Genomic DNA, 23,872 nt, shown 5'->3' on the forward strand with positions numbered 1-23,872 from the left:
GTGAAGCTGAGAAGAAAAATGCCCTGTGTGAGACAGGCTCCACCTGTCTGAACGTAACTTTAAAAGGAATCTACAGTCATGGCTAGAAGCAGCTACACAGCGTGGGGATGCTCGATTTACACCAAGTTCGATCTAGGCGTAAACGGGGGCTAAAAAGAACATACGGTGGAAGCACAAAACACCTCTTCTTTTTTTTTCCTTAGAGATTTTAAATTTATTTGAGAGAGAGAGAGAGCACGAGTGGGGTGAGGACCCCCACTGAGCAGGGAGCCCGATGCAGGACGCCAGGATCACGACCCGAGCCAAAGGCAGACGCTTTACGACTGAGCCACCCAGGCGCCCCACACAAAACCCTTCTTAATCTAGACTTTCCCCCACTTGGTGCCACTCATCAGACGACGCTACACTGTCTCAGCCTTGCCGGTGGACGGCAGGCCACTCAAATCCTCTTTCAGACCCTCCTCTTGTCACTCAACTTCCAGGGGCCAAGCAACACAGGTGCAAACTTCACCACCACAGGAAAGAATTCTCTTCCATGTATGTTTTGTTGTTTTTTTTTTAAAGTATCTAACTCATGTACCACTTTGAACTTTTTCTTAACTCTGAACTTCAGAACATGATTTCAAAGACAACCCAAGCTAGAATGGCAGTCCCTGCGAATGCTCACTGCTTTGACAAGAGCTCCTTCCCCTATTGCTGTGTCTCCTGTAAGGTCTCCTCACTGTACCAGTCTCAAGGTTCTGGGGGTGGAATTCCAATTCTATTCTGTGCCATCGATTGGTCTCAGTTTTGGAAAAGGGAGCCTAGGTTATAATAAAAAATTTCATTAGTTCTAATTTTCTTGAATCAAAATTTATAACCATCTAAAAATAGCTGAGCCGTTTTCTTTATCTGAAGAGTACAAAAGGGTTTGGTATTTTATTTTATGTGGGGAAAAAATATGGATTTGCAAAGAAAACTCATGGCTTGAACAAGGTAACAGAAAGACTGTTTGACTAACATGAAGCTCTCCCTCCCTCTCTTTACCTACCCCCAGCCCTGTAACTCTGCAAGAAACCTAGAAACACTATTTTTATGCAAAAATGCAACATGGCATTTATGGATTCATCAGACAATGCTGTTTGCCATCGCTTATGAAAATGGTAACAATGCAATTGTAGGGTAGCCATTCTCTCCAGGCTGAATTAATCATCTCCAAACGTATTTAAATTTTGAGACATTTGTGTTTATGGGGGGAAAATACCCCAAAGAAATATTATTTAATAGAGAAAAATGTGAAATATATGTATTTAAATTTAAATCAGGTCCCAAATTACAATGGTAATGAAAGATGTCAAATACAGCTTGAAGATCATTTGAATAGGAGAGGAAGAAGACCTAATAATATTAAAGAAGGAAAACTATTCCTACAGGGCCAATAAGTTACCAATGAAAACCAGTTGTTCTCTTTTTCAGATTTCATTCCATTGAACCTTCTCTGCCATTCCTTCAAATCTTCGCAGGGCTCCAACTTCCAGTGAACAATCAGGCGTTTTATTTTTAATTAACACGAGTGTCATGAGTATAGCACTCTGCTCTTTCTCACTTCCAACATCTGTCTCTGTCTCTCTTCTCTATTAATGGAATCTGACCCAGTTCGCAACAGCAATTAGGAAAGCCTTCTCTGGTATAGTTTTAAACTCTCCTCAGTAAGGGTGGCGTGCTTATAAAGTGCAGTTTCTTTTAAGGACAGTATGAGGAGAAAAAAATTACAGTATCTTGTTTCAGTACTTATTCTATTGTGCAGTCTGCACAAATATGTAAAGGAATCATCACCATTTGCTTTGCGTAGAAGAAAAGACCAGCAAAATCAATGGGTAGATCTGTTGCATTTTTGGGCTATCGTGTTAAAAGTTATCTGGATACTGGGGTGCCTGCGTGGTTCAGTCAGTTAAGCAGCTGACTCTTGATTTCAGCTCAGGTCATGATCTTAGGGTCCTGGGATTGAGCCACGTGTGTTGGGCTCTGGGCTGAGCAGGGGGTCTGCTTCAGGATTCTCTCTCCCTCTCTGCCCTCCCCCCCCCTCCCCCCCCCCCCCCCCCGGCCAGCACTCTCTCTCTTTCTCTCTCTCTCTAAAATAAATACACAAATCTCTTAAAAAAACATTAAAAGTTATTTGGATACTGATTTTTACTAATTTATTTAAAAATACCTATATTTATGTGCTAACAGAAGTCACTTACCATAGAACGTCAAGTAGCCAAAAATGGCAGTCAAGAAGTACATAACAAACATGGCGAAAAAGGAGATATTGGAAACCATCTGCATCTTTTTCTGTGATCGACTAAGAACAAAGATAAGGGAATTTTAAAAATTAAAAGCCATGTTACTGAATTTAAGTACCAGTGTTAACATTGAAGAATGCTAACAACTGTCTATCAGGCTAGGGAAGATCTGACCAGCTAAGATTCCCCCCCTTCCACCTCCCCTGCCCCCAGCAATTATACCAGTTTAAAATAAATTCTTTTATACCAAACAAGTATTGTGAGGGAGAGATTCATGGAACTACCAATCCCTCAAATGTCCTTCCCCATTCTTTTCAAAGAATATCAGGTTCTCATCTGACGGGCAGAGAATATTTTTTTATATTTATTTTTGATATTATCTCCATACTCAGCATGTAAGGGGAAAAGGGCAGAATAAATTCAAATGCTGTTCTCCCAGCCCAGAGATCAGGGGCAAAGCTGGAACTTGACCTCAGGTCTTCCATTGCTAAAGCTGTTATTTAGGTTCCTTTTTCCCCACTGAGTAGCCTCAGCGATGCACCTGGAAGTCTATGTTTCCAGAGCAATAAGTACCCAAGTGATCACAGCTGTGATGATGAAGGGCTCTATCTCCTAGGTCAGGATTACTCTGGGAGTTTGGGTGAACCTTTAAGTTTCTTTAATGGCCCAAATAATTCATCTGTAAGACTTATGCTCAGTAACAGACCTCTGTAGTCGTAACATTTGCTTGTGTCATAACAGGAAAAATTGAGAAGTACACACATCAGAAAATTACAAACTAAAAGCTGGACTATTAAATTTAAAAGATGTCAAAGACATATTTAAATGTCCTAAGCATATGATCATAAAGTAAGGCTGATGTACACAGAGCTAGATGTAGATATTTCAAAACTTACCCATATATCAATTAAATATGAAAGAGGAAGGGTCATGAGTCAATTAATGCTAAAGGACATTTCATTTTTCAAAATGGAAATAGACAGCTATATCGTCTATCTTTTCTGAGCTTAAGACTATGCCATGAAGATTATTTTTATCTGTAAAGTCTGCTAACAGTATGCTAGAAAGAGAACCCAGGAGGAAATTTATAAGCGGGACTTTAGTTTTATCTAAAACAGCAATCAAAAACAAATCCATAGAATCATCTTAATAGTTTAAGATGAACAATATTCTCTTGTCCAGTTTGTGGCCTTAACATTAATTTCTTTGCCTGTTTTGCAGCCTTTTCCATCTAAACCGAAAGAGGCAAATCAGACACAACGCATTTTGCAGTTGATACATGAATCTGATTATTATCATACACTTGTAAAATAAGCAGAAGTGACCTGAAGCAACACAAATACTTGAACTCTCCTAAGTAACACAGTATGCGAAAAACCACTTTAACAAAAAAAGTCCGCATAATTGGCCACTTTATATATTTATGGCCAAAACATACTGCAGTTTTCTGATTCTTCTTGTTCTTTTCTTCCCTTAATATAGTACTTGCTCAAGAATGGCAGAAAGTAAATGTGGAAGCAGGGTAATGAGTCCATGGGGGTTCATTATACAAATCTATTCGTTTTAATGCAGTACTTGCCTATTAATGAGGGGATGTAAAAAATGATTAAGGTAAAAAAGGTAAAATGATTAAGGTAAAAAAAACAAATCTCTTACTCTTTAAGCTCACTGTAAATTGGCAGGACTGACGGGTGGCAGACAAAAGCAAACGCAATGGTTGGTAAAGCGTACACGGTCTATTTGAAAGAGAAAAATAAACATTAAGAAGAAGCATTTTTACTCTAAAAATTATCCCACTCCAATATTTCTGGGCTGTCATTTTCTCCGACAGCTCTTCAGAATCCCTGGATTATTCGGTTATTAGGAGGGCTTTGATAGCGAAAACAGAAGCAGCTTTTCTAAGAGAGCTTACCCAGCTTGAGACGTGAGGCACTTGGCACATATGGGTTTCAGGTGCGCCTCACCTACGGCGGATTTTACATGCTTCAGGCAAAGCATCAGCCCATATTTACATGGCACTGGCCGGTCACCTGGCCCTTTCCCTGCATTATTTCACGGAGTCTCTACAATAACCCTGAGCAGTAGAAAGACCACTGATGCTCTCCTGACTCCCTCCAACCGGTTAGGTGACACGCCCAGGACTTCTTCCATCTCCATTCCACTGCTCTTTGCTCTATAGGGCGCATCAAATCAGACTTAAAGGATGGCATCTAGGGACGCGTGGGTGGCTCAGTCGGTTAAGCATCTGCCTTCAGCTCAGGTCATGATCTCAGGGTCCTGAGATCGAGTCCCACATCGGGCTCCTTGCTCAGCGGGGAGCCTGTTTCTCCCTCTGCCTGCCGCTCCCCCTGCTTGTCTGCGCTCGCTTGCTCTCTCTGACAAATAAATAAAATCTTAAAAAAAAAAAAAAAAAAAAGATGGCATCTAAAAAGACAACTACTTCCACAGTCACCACCTTGGCTGTGTCCTTAGAGTTTCCAGAGAGAGCGAGATATCTCTAAAAGGAAGAAAAGTAACATTTCTCATGCTCTCATTCTGTGCAAGCACTGGACCAGGCCCATTCTAAAAAAAACCCTGTGAGATACAGAACAGAATCCTTGTTTTTCACATGGGGTTTGGTAACTTGCCGAAGGATTTAAATCCAAGCATGATCGGTTCCCTAGTCCACTGTTCCCCGTGCTATTAACAACACCCCAACTATATGAATGTTTTCTAAGTGTCAATTTGTGTATGTGTATTTGGTATCTGTATTTCAGCTGTGCGAGCTGGGGAAACTTGAGGGACACCTGTCACCACCAGGGAAGAGCAGTGGGCTAAGGATGGTATTAATGTTTTTAAAGATCTACAAGGAAGAGAGGAGCTGAGACAGTAAGCCAGAAAGAGATTTTCACACAGATGCTTAAGGTTGTCCTTTACGTAAACTGGATAAGAGGAAGCATGAAATATACGTGTCTATTTCTCAAAGGTCTCTAAATTATGGAATTTGGGAAGCAGCAGTATGGTGTTCTATTGAGAATAAATACTTTCAAAGCAGTTTAATTGAAACAAATATGAGAACTACAATGCCCTTAATAAAATGCTCTTTTTTATATTTAAAAGATAAGGAAACTTACCTTTGAATTGAAGGTAACGTATTTTGGCGTACACATGTCAGGGTTTGTTAAATTAGCACTTATTGTTGAATTTAGCTCTGGAACAATGCAGGAAATTTGAAATTTCTTGTAGATAACCTGGTATTAAGAAATATAGGAGAAAAAATATAGACTTTATCAAATAAAACCAAACAATGAATAATTACTACATGGCATTGTATTATGGCAAAACCAAATCAACCATTTTCACCAGCACTTACCACTATTAGGAAAAAAACCATACAGCTCAAAGAAAATCCACTAGTATAGCCAAGATACCCTAAAAGAAAAGTTGAAAAAATTTACTGTTATTATTTCACATATCACCTTGTTTCTTTCAATGCATTATTTCCAGCATAGTTCCAATAATATACAAATATGCCTATGTGAATGTAAGATTTATTATTTGAAAGTGCTCCCTTATTTGGCAAAGTAATGGTGACTTTAAATTAAAATATTATATTATTGTTTTGATTCCAGTTTTCCCTGATACACTAGACAATGCAGATCCCAGATAGGGAAAAAGAGCCTCCCAAATTTGGCCCAAGCTCTCTGCTGCTATGCTCTATTGGAGTCTTCAGGCCAAATCTATTTACTCCTTATCTACGTGATAGCTCTTTATTATGCGCCTATTGTGTACATACTGAATATCAGCTACAATACTTCTCTTCCCAGATGAGGGGCACACACAGAGGAGGTGAAGTGATTTCTAAGAATAAATTGAGCATCTGGGGACCTTCACCTTGCTCCCCTTGGACTCCCCAGCCACCATAACTTCCACAAAGGCAGAGTTAAGTGGTCTCTGGGAGGTTGCACTATTCTCATCCCTGCAGAAGAAGAGCCCTTCTCTCCTTAACTTTAAAAGAGCTACATGTATATATACAGAGAAGCCGAAACACAGAGCTAGAAACCAGAAAATTAAGTCGTTTTTAACATCTACTTCTAGATCTTACATAACAGCCACAGAGGCTTGATATTTTTCATACAAAACAAAACACTATGGTTAGCAATCATTTGGGGGAAGAACTTTAAATGTCTTCCTTGAATTCGCCCAGAATTAAAGGAAATGCGTTTTGGACTGCATAGCAGTTTGGCCACATTATTCAATGTATACAATCCCCGTAACATCAGGCCTACTGGTCTCCAGATATAAACATACACACAAAAAATGTCAAAACTAAGTGGATAGGACTTAGTGATTATCTGCAACCTCTAACCTTTCACTCCTCTCTTTCCCTTCAATGAAGCAAATAATTGAAATTGGTTAGACTCTGATAATTTAAGAATGATTCATAATACTTTAGGGGATAAATATAAGTAACTTTCTGTCTTGATATTAGATTTGAAAATCTACTTATCTGAATAATCAGGATATTTAAGACCTTGTATAAGGAGAATTCCATTTTCTGCATTTTTCTCAGAGTAGCCTGTCTTAAGTTGTGCTACTGGATATAGCACTGTTCTGTCGCTGGCTCCAGAACGTCACTGCCCCCTAACCCCACAGCTCAGTAGAAGGATTGCTTCGGAGGTCACATACTGACCACTGTTTTTATCCTATATTAAAGTCAACCCTGATTAATACTTGTAATTTATCATTCACTTAATCTTTACCCTACAAGTGAAAGTAGAGGGGACAAAGTTGTTCATTTTTATTAGGCTTCTGACTCATCTGTGCACTGCAGAGACTACGATAAAAGCAAGCTCTTTCCTTACCTAAGTTCTTCAAGAGACACAGAGGGAGGATTATACCGAAAGTAACTACCACCACCAGAACGCGGCCATCCACATACCAGGCTCTGAAAAAGGCATTTAAGTGGCTGGGTCATATTTTTGTAGAAAGTCAAATTTTTTCTTAAATGTAAAATTTCACAATATGTTTTAATGAATTTTTACTATTATTAATTTTTACCATTAATTTCTATCATTATTCAAGTTTATCCAAACACTTTAACCCAACCACTCCTCATCTACTATCATCTCTCTCCCAAGTGATGGAAGAAGGGATTTTTTTTCCCTCCCCCATCAGCTAAATGTGGCATTCCTCTGAATAATTTACATGGTTTCAAAGCTGAATGCACACACTGCATTCTGTCAGATTACAACATGTCTTATCAATTATTTAAGGAGAAGTTCCTTTTTGTTTTGCTTGGCTAATACCATTGAAAAACAAGTCAGCACAGGTAGGCATTGCTTTCTCCCTAACCCCTTGTATTTGACCTTGAGTGCTGATGACAGAACATGAGGAACTCTGGCTCCTATGATTCTCCCTTGAAAGAAAACAGAGAAACTAAGACTGACAAGAACTGTTAAACAGGAGGGAGTCAAAACAACGGATGTGCCAGGTGTAGCTCCAACATTTTCCAAGCTTAGCTCTATCTTTAATGAAGTTGGCTTGTGGAAATCTTGCTCCCTTCTTTAAGAAAGAGACTAGGGTCTTAATGTTTTTGCATGTTCCACTTCTGTGTTAAATATACATCTGTGTTAAAAATACTCTGTTCTGTTTTGTAGAAACTAGATATAGATTTCGGGCTCTCTGGGAGACGCTGGATATACTGTTTGCAGCCTGACAGATAAATCCACCTTTTAAATGCTCATAGTCAAATGGCCTTCCCTGCTTCTTTCATTTATATAATAACCCCAGAAAAATTTGTTGGTAAAACAAAGAAAGAGAAAAAACAATCCAGGGAAAACTCAGGTTCCTGCAGTTTTCATAAAACAAAAACTTTGGTTAGCCCAAATTTAAATTAGAAAGATTTTCGTTATCTTACAAAAAAATGATCTATAACTTACGAAAATGCCTCTTCCTTTCCCATGAGAAACTTTATGGCGGAGGGTAGTTCATTTTTTACTATGAAGAGGTAGCTCAGCATTGCTAGAGGAAAATGAGAACATTTTTAGAAAGAAGATACTAAGGCTCATGTTGCAAGCTATATAAAAGGCTACCAGCCTGTTCTTAGACTGACCTTCAATAAGACACAAGACAGTTTTAGCTACTCAGTATACTTGGTTTTAAATAAGTGACTGCTCTCTCTGCTTTACTTTCCATGTGCCATTTTAGCTATGAGAACGATACGGCTTCCATTTTGTTAAAATTCATGTGGCCACCCAACCACCAGAATTAGAAAAGATAATAATATTCACATACTTTTAAAGTTATGTATAGAAAAGCATGTTCTTTTTACCTCCAGTGTTCTGTAGAGAGGTGGCTCCAAAGATTACGAGCTTCCCTGTGGTGCCAAAGACCTGTTCTCCCAGCTTTTCATAAACCATGCAGCCTATTTAAAAATCACAGTTGAGAACACAAGAAATGACAGGGATCTAAAAGTTAAAAAAAAGCCAAGATTTCTTCATTCTATGGACTCTTCCCCAAGTTATTCTTTCTCAAAATCACACAAATAGCCATTTGGGCTTTGCAAGGGTTAAAGTGTTGCAACCTCCTGACATTTTAAAATGTCAGATATGGCCACCATTTCTCCTTTTTCAGGTTGGCTACAAAAGCATTACAATTCAATTATTAGGTCATAAGGCTTATATTTAACTATCTCGAAGAGTCTTCCTACTTTACTGGGGGGGGGGTGGGAAATTCCTACTCTGATCTCCTTTTCAGGTCTGGTGCATATCGTTAAAGATTTGGTTTAAAAATAAAAAGTCCCAACTTTTGGGACAAAAGTTTCCTTTTCAATTAATTACATGAATTGATGAGGCTAACAAGGAATTATCTTAGTAACATTCCATGAATGCCTCATGTGTCCTAAACACAAAAACAAACGGGTAATAGTCAACACCAGAATGTTGATCATTTGTAAAATTTAGTTCAAAGATATGCAACTCAGAAAAGAGACCAATAGATGAATCTGTCAAAAGAATAATTTGCCTGCAGCAAAATCCTAACATGTTCAACTGTCTCATCTCAATAAATACTAAGCTGCTAAACCATTCATTTAAAAAACACGTTTATATTTCTTTATGACAGTTCGGCTCACGTTTTCCAAACGTTCACAGAAAGCAATATGGGTCAGACTAAAATTAAAGTTTTGTTTAATCTCTCATAAGACTGTTGCTTAAACAAGACAATGGTAGATCCTTCATCTATTACAAAATGTCCCAGTTAAATGGAGTCATCCCTGTACAGTAATAGTTGGCCAATGTGGTTTTAGCTAAAGTCAAAGTCAAAGTATTACAAACAGAATCCATTTGTTCCAGGAACAGAAAATAAACACTTCAGGTATTACACTGCCCAGAACTTGGAGCCTTTCCACAGCATCCTTGTTCCCACATTGCCTCGGGCGTAACATTTTCTCCTTGGAATATACACAAAAAAGAATGAAAGCTCTGTTTACTTTTAAAATCCTGGAGGCTATGATATCAAAACATGGGATCCTTGTTCTGAATTTATAAAGACCTAAGGAAAAACTGAAGCCTTTCACATGAAGTCATGTTAAACTAGAAAAACAGGTATAATTGGGGGTTTGCTTTAAATGGCAATGCTATTCTCTCAGTGTTTAAGACAATTTAATTTCCATGGTGCTGAGTCTATTTCTCTGGGTAAATACCACTATAGATTTTCAAGGGACTGTAGGTCAAAGTAGTCTTCGATAAGTACTTGCTGAATCGGGAGGGCATCACTGTTCACAATATCACCATGCAAATCATTCACCCTGGCTTTACCAAGATTAGACATATTATCAGCTTACCTGTTTCCTTTGAACAGATCAAAAGAAGGTTTATTGAATATATAGATAGCAGTGTCACAGAAGTCAAAAGTATCCTAAAGCAAAGAAAATAAGTCTTGTGATAACTATAAAAGAACATACTCGGACCTTACGCTTTAGAAGGGCAAAGGCTTATTTATGTGTTTTTGTTGGTAGCATCCAAATTATGGAAACTATTAGTCACGCCCTCTTTAAAATCCTCAATAAAAACGTTCTACCAAATAAAGAGCTGCTCATTAGAATCTGAGTAACCCTAGCAGTGCAAATCCTCTCCGTTAATTCAAAGCCTAAATAGCTCTCTGAGGTCATTTCAGTTGAGATGACTTTCAGACAGTATTATGAAAGAAAGCTTTTATGGTCTATGATGCATTTTCTGTTACATCCGAGTGAGAAAGTGTGAAAGAGGTGTGGGGCGGGGGAGGGGGCTGAGGGAAAGGCTTGTAGTGACTCTTAGGTCGATGACTATGTGATTTAGGCAACTTGCTCAATTTCTCCTATCCCTGGATTCCTCACCTATAACACAGACACAAGCTAAATGATGTCTAAGGTGCTTTTCATCTAATTACTCTGTGGCTATTTTTGAATCTATATACTAGACCACTGAGATAATTCACTTTTTTTGCACCTGGTTCCTCTTAAAGACTAAGCACTTCTTTAACTGATGGGAAATTTCTGACAAGCAAAATGAAAAGACTTTTTGAATGACGAACTCATGTTTTTGTTTTAGTACGTCTGGCTCATTATCAAACCCTCCTCAAGAAAAAGAACAGTTAAAATGATGTGGGAGATAGATTATTTCTGAATCGTTTGGTTAAAACAGATTTGGTAACTGAAAATAAAGCCTATTTGCTAAAAAGAAAAAAAAAAATTCCAGTCCCCCAAATGAAACCACTCACTCTCTGATGTAGGGAAATATACCCCTAGAACAATATATTAGTGCAGTTGGTTCCACATTTCAGTAATTAAGGCAATGATTTTTCTACCAAGTGCCATTGAGAGGTACTTGGCACATCATGCAGTTCTCTCTGTGTGGGCTCTCTCTTCCCAGCCCCACACCCCCACCCCACACAGCCACTGGATACTGTCCTTGGGCCCAGCTCAGATGCCACCTCCTGAGGTGCCTTCCCTTGCCCCAGGCAGGAAGAGTTCCGTGGCTCTCTCATGTCTTATGGCGTTTTGCTTCTCCTATGTGCAGTGCAGCCATAAGGAGATCAATGGGGGAGTACAGAATAGTCAACTGTCGAGCAGACCAAATGCCAGATATTGGTCACAAAACATAAGAGATGGACAGAGCTCAGCCTAGGTAAAAACAAACACGGGGAGAAAGAACAGAAAACTTCTCTGCGTGAAGACCAAACTAACCAGCTAATATAAAGGGGAATTTAGGTGAAGATATGATGGTAAGGAAATATATTCAGACATATATTGACTTGGCTAAGATGCTTGAGTGGGAGGGTGATTAAGAAGGTAAGTCCCTTATTATTTTTTTTTTATTTTATTTTATTATATTGTGTTAATCACCATACAGTACATCCCCAGATTCCGATGTAAAGTTTGATGCTTCATTAGTTTGCGTATAACACCCAGTGCACCATGCAATACGTGCCCTCCTTACTACCCATCACCAGTCTATCCCCTTCCCCCACCCCCTCCCCTCTGAAGTCTTCAGTTTGTTTCTCATAGTCCATAGTCTCTCATGTTTCATTCCCCCTTCTGATTACCCCCCTTTTCTTTATCCCTTTCTTCCCCTACCGATCATCCTAGTTCTTATGTTCCATAGATGAGAGAAATCATATGATAATTGTCTTTCTCTGCTTGACTTATTTCACTTAGCATTATCTCCTCCAGTGCCGTCCATGTTGCAGCAAATGTTGAGAATTCGTTCTTTCTGATAGCTGAGTAATATTCCATTGTATATATGGACCACAGCTTCTTAATCCAGTCATCTGTTGAAGGGCATCTCGGCTCCTTCCATGATTTGGCTATTGTGGACAATGCAGCTATGAACATTGGGGTGCATATGGCCCTTCTCTTTACTACGTCTGTATCTTTGGGGTAAACACCCAGTAGTGCAATGGCTGGGTCATAGGGTAGTTCAATTTTTAACTTTTTAAGGGACCTCCACACTGTTTTCCAGAGTGGCTGTACCAACTTGCATTCCCACCAACAATGTAGGAGGGATCCCCTTTCTCCACATCCTCTCCAACAATTGTTGTTTTGCCTTGTCTATCTTTGCCATTCTAACTGGCGTAAGGTGGTATCTTAGTGTGGTTTTGATTTGAATTTCCCTGATGGTAGTCCCTTATTATCTATTCTGGCTGAGGGACAGGAGAAACTGACAGCAGGCAATTATTCACCCAACCAATAGTTCTGAGATATGTAATGGAACACCATTTGATAGGCTCTGCCAGAGAGGAAGATACAGGACCCAACTGTAGTATGATTTTTCTTTCATCTTCTAAGAGATAAACAATATTTATTCTGAAGAAGCAAGCTTCGAATTTTGCTCAGAGTTCCCTTATTTTTTTAGGGACACTGAACACGAATGGGCAACTCCTACATGTGCATGCAACAAGCCATAGAGGACTTGGGCGTGACACGGACTAGCATGGGCTTCCTGTTGGGGATAGGACAGACTCGAGTTTCCACTGTTCTAGAGTGACCACGTGCCCTGTTGAGTCTATTCTCCTGGGACTGACCTGGAGAGGAGAGGGGATCCTGCCACCGGGCCCCAGGCTAATGAGTAGAGAGTATGACCTTGCAGGCATCATGTGACTAGCAGGAGGGACAATTACTAACGTCTACATGATAATTAACAAAAGGCCCTAAGCCTAGGAGAACTGGGTACTTATTACCAAAGGAAACATCTGTTCCCTCCGCTAGCGGCCCCTGGGACCACATGGCTCTTGCACATGGTTGTCTCCCAACACATTCTATTGGGTTGAATCTCTTTGTAGGTGATATTCAGCCGGCTTGTGGCCCTTGGCAAGAAGTGAAGGATTTCTTCATAAACTCCTGTCACCTTTTTTTCTCTTCCCAGGAGAAAAGTGTTGGTCAGGGAAGATATTAGCAGGGAGTTCATCTATCTTCTCCCCCACACTTACCAACAGCAGAGTGAGGTCCTCCCACCGTGATGAAAATGACCCCCCTGCTCCCACGTGTAAGAGACGTAACGCTGCACCCCAGACGGAAGGCCCTGGAGCGAGAGTCTGACAGCCTCTGCCTTAACCACCCCATCTCTGAAGATGGTCTTCCTCATCCTTCCCAAAACACAGAGCTTCTCTTCGAAAACCAAGAACTAATATAAAACAAAACCCTTTTTCTATCAGGTCATAAAAGGCAACCCCTGTATGTAAAATTTTAAAACCGCTTTAGGCTATAAAAAAAAATCTGGTAGTATTAATGGAATTAAAATTTAGAGAAGTACGCCTCCTTGTTTAGATTCTTAGAAAGAAACTCTAAGTTGTCTAATTGGCTATAATGATGCCAGAATAGTTTAAGGGGATCCAGGGATGTCAAAGACACAAAACATAACATCAAAAAGAAAGAGCAGGAGGAATGACCTGCGAGAATGTAATGACTTATTTGAACACTTCTCCTGTCTCGAACGTGATTGTACCTCTGTTTGTCCAATTAGATCTTTGTACATATAACTGTGGTTTGCTGGAAGAGAAATACACGCTGGTATTCCTATGCTAAGAGGAACGTGAGTGATTTGTTTTTCATCTCATCCGGACATCATGTTCGCTTTCCCACTTCTAATCACTGACAACAAGTTCTAATGTGGTTATGGCAAAAGCAGCTTGCTGAAAAAGGCGTTTCGGTGGCAACTGAACCTCAGCAACGGGTACAGAGCTGTCAAGGTGTTGATATTTCAGACTTCTGTTCAGCCTTGAAGAGGAGAGGATCCAGAGCATGAAGCCGGACATGGGCACTGCGGGAGCAGCGGCAGGAGAATTATCTAGGGAAGAATGTGGTCAGGAACTTCTGAGAACCCTGGCGTGTCAGCAACACTTTGAAAGAGGCGGTGTGGAGACATCCCTGGAGAATAGAGCAAGACCCCAATCTAGAAAATGGCCCAGTGTCCCGACAACTGCTCCAGCCAGAAATCTGGAAGTCACCCTTGATCTTTAATCTACTCTCACATCCCTCACATCTAATCATTGGCAAGTGTCCTATCACTTCTCTCTCCAAAATAGTTCCTAAATCCATACGCCTCTTTTTTTTTTTTTTTCCATCTCCACTGCTACTACTCTGATCCAAGCCACCATCAACTCTAATTTCTGGGCAACTGTAGTAATCTCTATCTGTCTCTCGTTTCTTGCCCTCTCTGACCCATCTTCCACCCAGCACCCAAAGTAATCTTTTTATTTCATTGCTTTATCATGTTCCTCCATTACTAGACTATAGGACAGGCCATGACATTTTAATTCAGAGTCATGGCCCATCCTATTTGCCTATTTGCACACAATACAAAACAAATCACATAGCAGACTCTTAGGTAAGAATAAGTGAATTTACAGAATATTAGTATCTCTTTTGTAAGTCATAGGAGATTATGCCAAATGTCTTGCTAAAATCAAGATACATTCTACCTGAGACAATTCTGTGACCTACTAGTTCACTATTATCTCAAAAGATGAAGTTAGTTTAGCACAACTATTTAGGAAAACCCTATTGGCCTCTATGGAGCAATATTTTCTACAGTATTTGCACATAAAAGCTATTTAATAATTTGCCCTTGAATATTGCTTGAGATCTACCTTTTACCACTTCTGAAAGCTGGGATGAAATCTGCCCATTTCTAGTCCTCTGGCGATACACCTCCATGATTTCTTAAATATTTCTGACAGGGGTCCTCGATATATTTAGTGTATCTGGTGTAAGAAAATTTTGGCTCCTACCTTAAACAATAACATCTAAACATCTATTTTAAGAACATTTATTTGTTATTGTTTTCAATCACATTGATAAGACTGTAATTCTTTGTTCTCCCATAACTTACCAAAGATTACATGGATAACATTATAATAAATTTCATTTCTTAAAGTACTATATGCTAATCAAATGGAAAACTGTGACAATAGAACCAAATATTTAAGGCAATTGAAATGTTGTTGCTTTTTGTTTTTTTTTTTTAAGTAGGCTCTGTGCCCAGCGTGGAGCCCTACACGGAGTTTGAACTCACAACCCTGAGATCAAGACCTGCGCTGAGCTCAAGGATCAGACACTTAATCGAGTGAGCCACCCAGGTGCCCCAGCAAATGAAATGTTCTATGCCATGACTGTGGTGGTGATTTCACAACTAGATTTGGGTAAACTTATCAAATCCCATCCTTTAAATTGGAGAATTTTATTGTGTATAAATTATACCTTAAAAAAAAAAAAAGACTAACCCCACATCACTTCAAGGATGATGAGATTATCTTTTAAAAGCCTAGCTAAACAACAAGGAATCATATGACATACTCTCCACCCAGCATCTGAGCCCTTGAAAGAGGTGGAGATGAAGCAGCAGTCAGCGCCCCGGATCCAGAAATAGCTTCCATGGGGGTGTTCATACAGGGGTGTTCAGGGCTGCCATGCAGGTGAGTGCTTTCAACTCCTCTAGGACCCATTCCTCTTAAAAAATAAGAGAACCCTTCCCAACCTTCCCTGCATGACTGTCCCTGTCCTCTCCCTTGCCAAAGTTTAAAGCAGCTGTCCTCAAACTTTAACGGTGTATACGAATCTCCTTAGGATCTTGTTAAATCGAAGATTCTAATTCAGTAGCTCTGGGGTGGGACCTGAGATTCTGCATTTCTCACAAGTTCCCAGGTATTTCGGATGCTGCTGGGCCATGGACTAGACTTGGAGTAGCAAGGATTTAAAGCTGCCAGCTCCAGCCCTGTGGCATAGAGATCTAGTGTTTCCGTTTCTCACAACTGTGGAACTAGTGCCACATGGCCTGCCGCACTGTCTGCAGGTGGCTACACACTGTCTGCAGGTGCACAGCGTTACCTATGACACAGACCCCACAGCTGTCCAAGTGAGACTGCAGTGAAGGGAACCAGTTACAGCTGAATCGTTATCATTCCTATGGGATGACCGCTCTCAGCGGGAATGCGAGGTCTGGTCTACTTCCTTTGGTCAACTTCCTCAGGATATTAGGGCATTATTTACTTCACCAACATGTATATTTTAAAATTGGGGGCACCTGGCTGGCTTAACCTAGTCGGTTAAGTGTCTGCCTTTGGCTCAGGTCATGATCCCAGGGTCCTAGGATTGAGCCCTGCATCAAGCTCCCCTGCTCAGCAGGGAGCCTGCTTCTCTCTCTCCGGCTGCTCCCCCCCCCCCAACTCATGCTCACACACACACACTCTCTCTCTCAAATAAATAAATAAAATTATTTTCAATGTCATACCCCTCCCCCACTCCAGCCGTGTCTTTTTCCTTCCAAAAGGGATCTGAGGCTCATCACACTATAGAATTCTTCCTCTTCTAAGCCCAGTTAAAAGTATAAAACTTTTACCATCCTCAGAATAGTCCATATAAAAACTCCCTGCACTGGAGGAAAAGTAGTCTTTACTAGTCTTGCTTTTATTTACTGTCATCTCCCACCAATCCACAGCCCCTCCCTCCAAAACTCAGAGGTACACAATCTAGTTGAGGCAGAACATTTACAAGAAAATTTAAAATTCCAGTACAAGGGAATTGGACAAACTGTAGGAAACATACTGTCTTCTGGCCAACCATCTTTCTCCAGTCCTTCCCCTCTGCTACCGGCCTCTCTCTCACTTTCTTCTACCCCTTCCCTTTCTCCTATCTTTTCAAACTGTCTCCACCTTCCTGTCTTCCACCCTCCACTTTTTTACTCATCTCTTATCTCCACTAACTCTCTCTGTCCTTCCATCCCCTCCCTGCCAACTCCTCCAAAGGGAAATATCTATATGAAGTGAGTAAAAATCTAAAAACACTGCTGTAGAGAGCAGAGCACTAGCTGGGGATGAAGGAAGGGCTGGACAGTATGGAGAACCCAAGCGAGGCTGCTGAATGAGTTACCCATCTGCGTGGTTAAGGAGCTCAGATTCGGGGGGGTTTCCAGCTAGGGTGACAGACAGCCAGTGGAGAAGGAAGTTTTAGGGTGTGGGAAAGTGAGGGGTTTTCAAGTGAAAGGCCATGACATCTGCGCTGGACAGGGAAGGAAGTGTGCTTCTCCCTGAGGTTCTCAGAGACAGGTTCTCCGTGACATTGGAGGACGGGCACACTGGGAGTACGTGAGGGAGGAGCCTGGAAGTGGGCAGAAGTAGAACATCTGGCGGGTAACGGCCAAGGCAGGGTGGTGCGGCACGGTTCCTGGCCCAGGGAAGCCATGCCAGGGGGAGGCTTAAGTGGAGAAGAAAGGTGACACAGAGGAAGAATCATCTATTTAATGAGAGCCCACATGGAAGGAGACGTGCCTGAAAGTGAGGAGAGAGGGAACAGGTATTCTGAGTCCCTAATCTATGTGAAATTTTAAATATTTTGGAAAATTCAAAATTACCTTTTACATACAAATCCATTTCCTAGAACTTTAACAGGAGTTCAATATAATTAATAAAACACTTAGTTGATTATTACTACCAATAAGTTTAGGGTATTTTCATTATGTCAGGCCCACACTAAGCACTTTTTAAAATATTTCACTTATGGGGCGCCTGGGTGGCTCAGTCGTTGGGCGTCTGCCTTCAGCTCAGGGCATGATCCCGGCGTTCTGGGATCGAGCCCCACATCGGGCTCCTCTGCTGGGAGCCTGCTTCTTCCTCTCCCACTCCCCCTGCTTGTGTTCCCTCTCTCGTTGGCTGTCTCTCTCTCTCAAATAAATAAATAAAATCTTTTAAAAAAATTTCACTTATTAGCAGTACTATTACTATTTTACAAATAAGGAAATTGAAGTTCAGAGAATACTTAATTTTGTCTAAGGTCACACAGCTAGCATTAAGAGCCCTCAAACCCTCACAGCCTGACTCCAAAGTCCCTACCCACCCATGGTATATTGTCTGCCAAAGTCAAACGTCCACAGAGGAACGACAGTGTATGATGTAAAACCTAAGCAGAAGACAAACAACTTAGAATGAGATACGTCACAATGTTAACAGAGCCTGCTGTTAACAGTGAGATTTCGGGTGATTTCTTTACACTTAATTTATTTTATGCATTTTCAAAAAGGTCTTTAATGATTATCTTACTTTTACAATAATAGTATTAAAATGAAAAATGTAAAGAGCCTTTCAAATGATAGTAGTATTATTCCAAATCTTCCTTTTAGGGATGAGGGGGAAGAGTTGCATTTGTTCAAAACCCAAGGTCATTAATATTGTCCCTATTTCATTTAAGGAGCTCACATAACACATAAAGAAAGGAGCAGAAACATATCATTATTCAGTCCCAAAGTGCACTTCCTAGTCACTAGATCATGATTAAATTTCAACATTCTGAGGGTCAGAGGACCAGCACACCAGGATCTGGTAGCATGCAATTATTTGTACTATTTACACATTAGAGAGTGAAAGGGATGGTTTTAAAATGCTGAGCTGGGAACAGGCAGGGTTCAATTATTTGTACAATTCCTTCCATTTCTTTCCTTGTAGGTAAATCTACATATTTTGGTGCAAAGCTGCTCTTAAACTCTCCTCACTGCTGGTTAGGTATTTCATGTTGTCTATTGAAAAGAATTATGCCTCACTGATGACCAAATCAAGTAAGATCTGGTATAATCCTAAAAAGAAAGAAGTACTTAAAAGAGGTAAGCAGACAGAACTAGAATTTTATCAATTTACTTGATGCTTTGTGAGGTTAAAAAGTTAGGAGGAAGTCTGACTTTAAAAGAGGAAGTTGTACTGGTAAGAAAGCAAGCCATGGGCCACCGCCACTTCCTGTTTTTGCCTATAGTCGTTGGTAGAGGGCTGTGGGTTTTGTGGGCACTCCATTTATAACTCTTGACATGTCCTCCTTCCTCTTCTTCCATTCCACGAGAATAACTGGCTTCCTTTCCCCTCAAACCTAGACCCTTACCTTTGAAAATGATGCCCCTTTGTCATACTCTTAAGACGTAACTCCTGAGTGACAGCAAAATTCCACGTAACCATTAAATAAGGGAGTGTGCTGTTCTCTCCTTTTGGGTATTTTGGACTTCCTTCTACTCCAGCAGGAATGATGGAGCTGGGGCTTCATTCATACTTTCCTACTCTGTTTCCATAGTAACAATGCACATTGAAGGAGAGATGGAAGAGTTAAGAGGACGACATTCATGGGCTTGTTGTCCTCCCTCTCCTCACCCCACCACCAATCATAGTGTAATCCTGGCAAGTGCCTTAGCCTCTGTGAATCTTGGTTTCTTTACCTATAAAACAGTGATGATAAATAGGGTTGTTATAGGGGCGCCTGGGTGGCACCGCGGTTGGGCGTCTGCCTTCAGCTCAGGGCATGATCCCGGCGTTATGGGATCGAGCCCCACGTCAGGCTCCTCTGCTATGAGCCTGCTTCTTCCTCTCTCACTCCCCCTGCTTGTGTTCCCTCTCTTGCTGGCTGTCTCTATCTCTGTCGAATGAATAAATAAATAAAATCTTAAAAAAAAAAATAGGGTTGTTATAGAGCCCAGGGAACATGTATACTTTGTAACATCTTTTTTTTCTAACTCTTTAAAAAAGTAAAAGCTACTCTCCGCTAGCAAGCCACACAAAAAGGGGCTACAAGTGGTTTTGGTCAGTACGCTGTAGGTTGCGAACCCTTGAAGCAGCTGCATATCACTGGCACCGTGGACCTAATGCGAAGTGAAGCTTGTGGCCATTGAACAAAACAAAACTAACTGGCCTACACAGGGGCAGTTTTCCACTCTACTAAACGAACTACCACTCTGTGAGTAATAAAAGTTCAAGCTAACCTTGAAAATCCAAATTTCTGGACCATACTGACCTCCTGTGCTGGTAAACACCTGACTTTAAGTGAACGAAAAGGCATTCATGCATCATGGAGGTATTAATACTGGTAAAACCTTAGGCAGTAGAGTTAAGTCGCCTCTTGCAGGCTAAGAAAAACACAGTGCTCCAAAATGGAGGCCATGCTGTCGTCCTTGGGTAGCACCATAGCACCCCGGCACCGGATGCAACTCAGTCTATATCGGACTGAGCCAACTCAAGGCACACGCGCTCGCGCATGCGCGCAGTGCACACACCTGCCCACCTCTCCGGGGCCACCAGAATTGCCTTCTTGGAACCCCTTATCAGACACATCTTAGGTGACTCACCAACTAAGCATAACTGCTCAACTTTTAAAAACAATGGGTGGGACTCATCTCCTATGCTTGCCAACCCTCTTCGTTTACAAAATAAGCACTCATTTTTCCGCACAACACTAACCACTTTCCTATTTCCCTATTTCTGAAAAGCTTCTTAATCCAGTGAATTTCAATAGAGTTCAATGGCACTGCCACTGCCCTTTTTTACATGTATCTCAAATGCTGGCAAGCCTGAATGTGCCATTTCTCCTCTTCCAGTATTATTATTCCCAAACAAGAGACTCTGATGCCAATGATTTTTGCTGCCAGCTTTAGGACAACAATTTTCTCTTCAGATCATTTCTAAGGAACAGTGACTATAACTCAAAGAATTTTAAAAACAAGTAACTGATTGACAAGAGGGAAGATGAATGTGACTATACTCATGGACCTCCTCCTAGGATCACCGGAAGAGCAGGGTTTCCCTATTGACTTCCTCTTTAATTGCTGGGTTTTTAGATCACAAGATCCAGTTTGAACTGCCTCAGGAGGCAAAGAACTGTCTGCTTAGGAATGCACAGAGAAAGACAACTTAACATTTACGAGGAATAACTTGATAAATATCACACAGACCATCTCTGTTACTGCTAAGAGCAAAATTATCATCTTGGTGGGTGTGATTCAAACTTTCTGGAATGTATATGAAGTAATGAAGCCGTGACAGTTCAAGAATGTGCAGAGTACGTATCCGCAAAGGTACACTGCGACCTCACTCCAATTTAGTAGAATTTGCTGGAAAAGATGTCAGACTTCAGAGCTATGCTGACGCAGCTATTTAAGAATACAAACCTCCTGATACGGTGAGAAGCCCATTTTTTGTGACGGGCTAATAATGATCAAAAACCTACGAGATATGAACAGGACTTAGGGCAATGTGTTGATGGACCTATGGTTCTAATTCCATTTCTGTCTCCCCCTTATGTAGGCTCAACTGTAAAACACTGAATTTAAAGACAGAAGGCCCCTGCTAGTCTGATCTTGATTTAAAGAGATCTTTATATTCTAGATTGACCCTTACTGGCATGGCTATTTACTGGTTTGTTTGTAAACACTGTAATTATAGGTTATACAATGTTGTATCTTTTTAGTGGTCCACAGAGGTAAATATTGAGAAAAAGAGAGACAGAATTCACCTACAATTGAAGCAAACAATTTACCACAAAGTGAAGGTAATTGCTGTAAACTGAAAATGACAATTACTTCCCTTTTTGCAAATAGCAATTTAACAACAAATGCCCTTTTAGCAATGTAATACTAACCTCTTACAGGATTTAACAGGCTCTGAACTATTTAGAATGCTCAAATGAAGGAGGCATTTTCAGGAAAGTAACCAAGTAACCACTTGGGGGTGAGTCCTGTGCTAACCTTGTTATTATCATTACATCTCCACAACCCACTGAAAATCTGAGGGTGAGCTAAACCTCTCAGTTGGTATTTGCCCTCTGATAATTTTGCAACAATGACAAGAGCCATTGTTTTGCCCTAAGCCTTGTTTTGGTTTTGTGAAACTGAGTTCTTAGGTAGTCATGCATTCATGTCAATGAAACTATTGAGAATCACCTATATGCGAGCAACTGTTCTAGATCTTGGGGCAGGGGCAGATGACTCGAACAAGGAAGAATTAGACATTAATCCTGCCCTTGTAGGGCTCAGAGTTCAATCGGGAGGGTAAAGGGGGATCAGGGAAACAGTTCTGGATGTGGCATCTGACTGGGCCTCACAGGCCTGTCAGGATTCCGAAGCACAGAGGTGCGTGGGACTAAGGAGGGGAATAAGGACAGGGAAAGGCCAGGGTGACAGGGATGGTGCAGGTGGCCTTTCCAGAAAAGAAGGAGCTTGGTGTGGCTGAAGTGGAGGCTCTTTGAAGGCAGATGGGATTGAAAATATAGTTTGGAACAGGTGGCAGGCACAGCATCAACCGCTTATTCTTGCTCTTAGGGTCTTAAGTATCAATACGGAAAATCTGCTATTCCTCAAGTCTTCTGTAGGTAAAAGGGGAAAAAAAGTCCTATTGCATTGGTTTTAAATTCCCTAAAAAACAGCGTTTTTTCCCATTAGTTTCTTCTCCTAAAGACACTTGGTAGAAAGATAATACAGAAAATGTAAACTCTGCACTTCCACTCCACCCCAGCCCCTGTGTAACTCTCCAGAAGTAAACACTGTCAACAGCTTGCTCGTACACCCTCACGAACAGTCTGTGGGGTGTATGCACATACATCAGTCTCCTTCCTCGCTCACTTCCACCTAACAATCAGGGTTTTTCACATAGTAATATGCTTAGGACATTTGTCCATACCAGTGCATATAATCCAGTTTATTCTTTTATATAGTTATCTAATATTCTGTTTGATGGAACTACTATGACTATTGAACCAATTCTCTAATAACGGACTTGGTACTATCTGATTTCACCAGTACTCGGTTTTTAATTCTTAACAACAACATTTAGTTAAATCTTTGGAAGGAATTAAATTCAAGGGCTCACCAAGATAGTGGGGACTCTTAAATATTAAATAGCACATGAGGCCAAGCCAGGTGTAGATATGGCACATACAAAGCAGTTCAGAAAGTATGTTAGTTTTATGATATACTTGAGGCATATATTTTATTGGCTATTACCAGGAACCTGACCACCCCTGATCTACAATTTGGTGCACTCGATATTGTAAAAATATTTCCATTACAATAAGGACAATGGTTCCTGGTGAAACAGTAGTAAAACAGTCCAGGAATACTGATGATTATACAAGGTGATTTTTAAAGCTAAAATATTAACTTGCAAGTATCTATTGATAAGAATAAAATTTCTCGGGGCGCCTGGGTGGCACAGCGGTTAAGCGTCTGCCTTCGGCTCAGGGCGTGATCCCGGCGTTATGGGATCGAGCCCCACATCAGGCTCCTCTGCTATGAGCCTGCTTCTTCCTCTCCCACTCCTCCTGCTTGTGTTCCCTCTCTCGCTGGCTGTCTCTATCTCTGTCAAATAAATAAATAAAATCTTTAAAAAAAAAAAAGAATAAAATTTCTCTGATGATGTACATTAATAATGCAAATTTGGTTTCTGAAGAAGGCATCGCTAAAAGGCAGGACAGTGTTTTAGATCACACTGGTTCTAGAGACTAAAAGCCTAGACAAACTCTGGCTCCCCAACTTGCTAAGTTGTTATTAAGCCTCAGTTACTTCATCTGTAAAATGGAGCTAATACTTACTTCAGAATGTTGATGGAGATTAAGTGAGATAATACGCATATATAATTACTGTTCAATAAATGTTAACCATTATTTAGTGACTACTTGATACTTCAGCAAACACGGACTATATAATGCTACTCTAAACCAGGCATTACTGGTACTCCCTTCATCCCTCTCTCTCTCTCTCTCTGTCTCACACACACACACACACACGCACACACATGCACACTCACTCTCATGCATACTCTCTCTCTCACACACATACTCTTTTCTCTCTCTGCCA

At 40.7% G+C, this 23,872-nt stretch overlaps 1 protein-coding gene across 7 annotated transcripts in view; it reads right to left on the bottom strand.

Moving 5' to 3' along the window:
* SLC38A1 (solute carrier family 38 member 1) overlaps nucleotides 1-23,872 on the bottom strand; it is a 68,404-nt gene that overhangs the window by 8,950 nt on the left and 35,582 nt on the right. For all 7 annotated transcript variants that reach the window (XM_002922280.4, XM_011228752.3, XM_011228754.3 and 4 more), the window contains 8 exons: nucleotides 10,090-10,163; nucleotides 8,578-8,670; nucleotides 8,186-8,267; nucleotides 7,109-7,191; nucleotides 5,617-5,675; nucleotides 5,378-5,494; nucleotides 3,921-4,000; nucleotides 2,223-2,323 (listed from right to left, as the gene is read on the bottom strand). In XM_002922280.4, the coding sequence (XP_002922326.2) occupies nucleotides 2,223-2,323; nucleotides 3,921-4,000; nucleotides 5,378-5,494; nucleotides 5,617-5,675; nucleotides 7,109-7,191; nucleotides 8,186-8,267; nucleotides 8,578-8,670; nucleotides 10,090-10,163 (689 nt within the window). The remainder of the gene's footprint in view (nucleotides 1-2,222; nucleotides 2,324-3,920; nucleotides 4,001-5,377; nucleotides 5,495-5,616; nucleotides 5,676-7,108; nucleotides 7,192-8,185; nucleotides 8,268-8,577; nucleotides 8,671-10,089; nucleotides 10,164-23,872) is intronic.

The sequence above is a fragment of the Ailuropoda melanoleuca genome, chromosome 16 (genome assembly GCF_002007445.2).
Source record: "Ailuropoda melanoleuca isolate Jingjing chromosome 16, ASM200744v2, whole genome shotgun sequence".
In the NCBI taxonomy this organism is placed as follows: domain Eukaryota; kingdom Metazoa; phylum Chordata; class Mammalia; order Carnivora; family Ursidae; genus Ailuropoda; species Ailuropoda melanoleuca.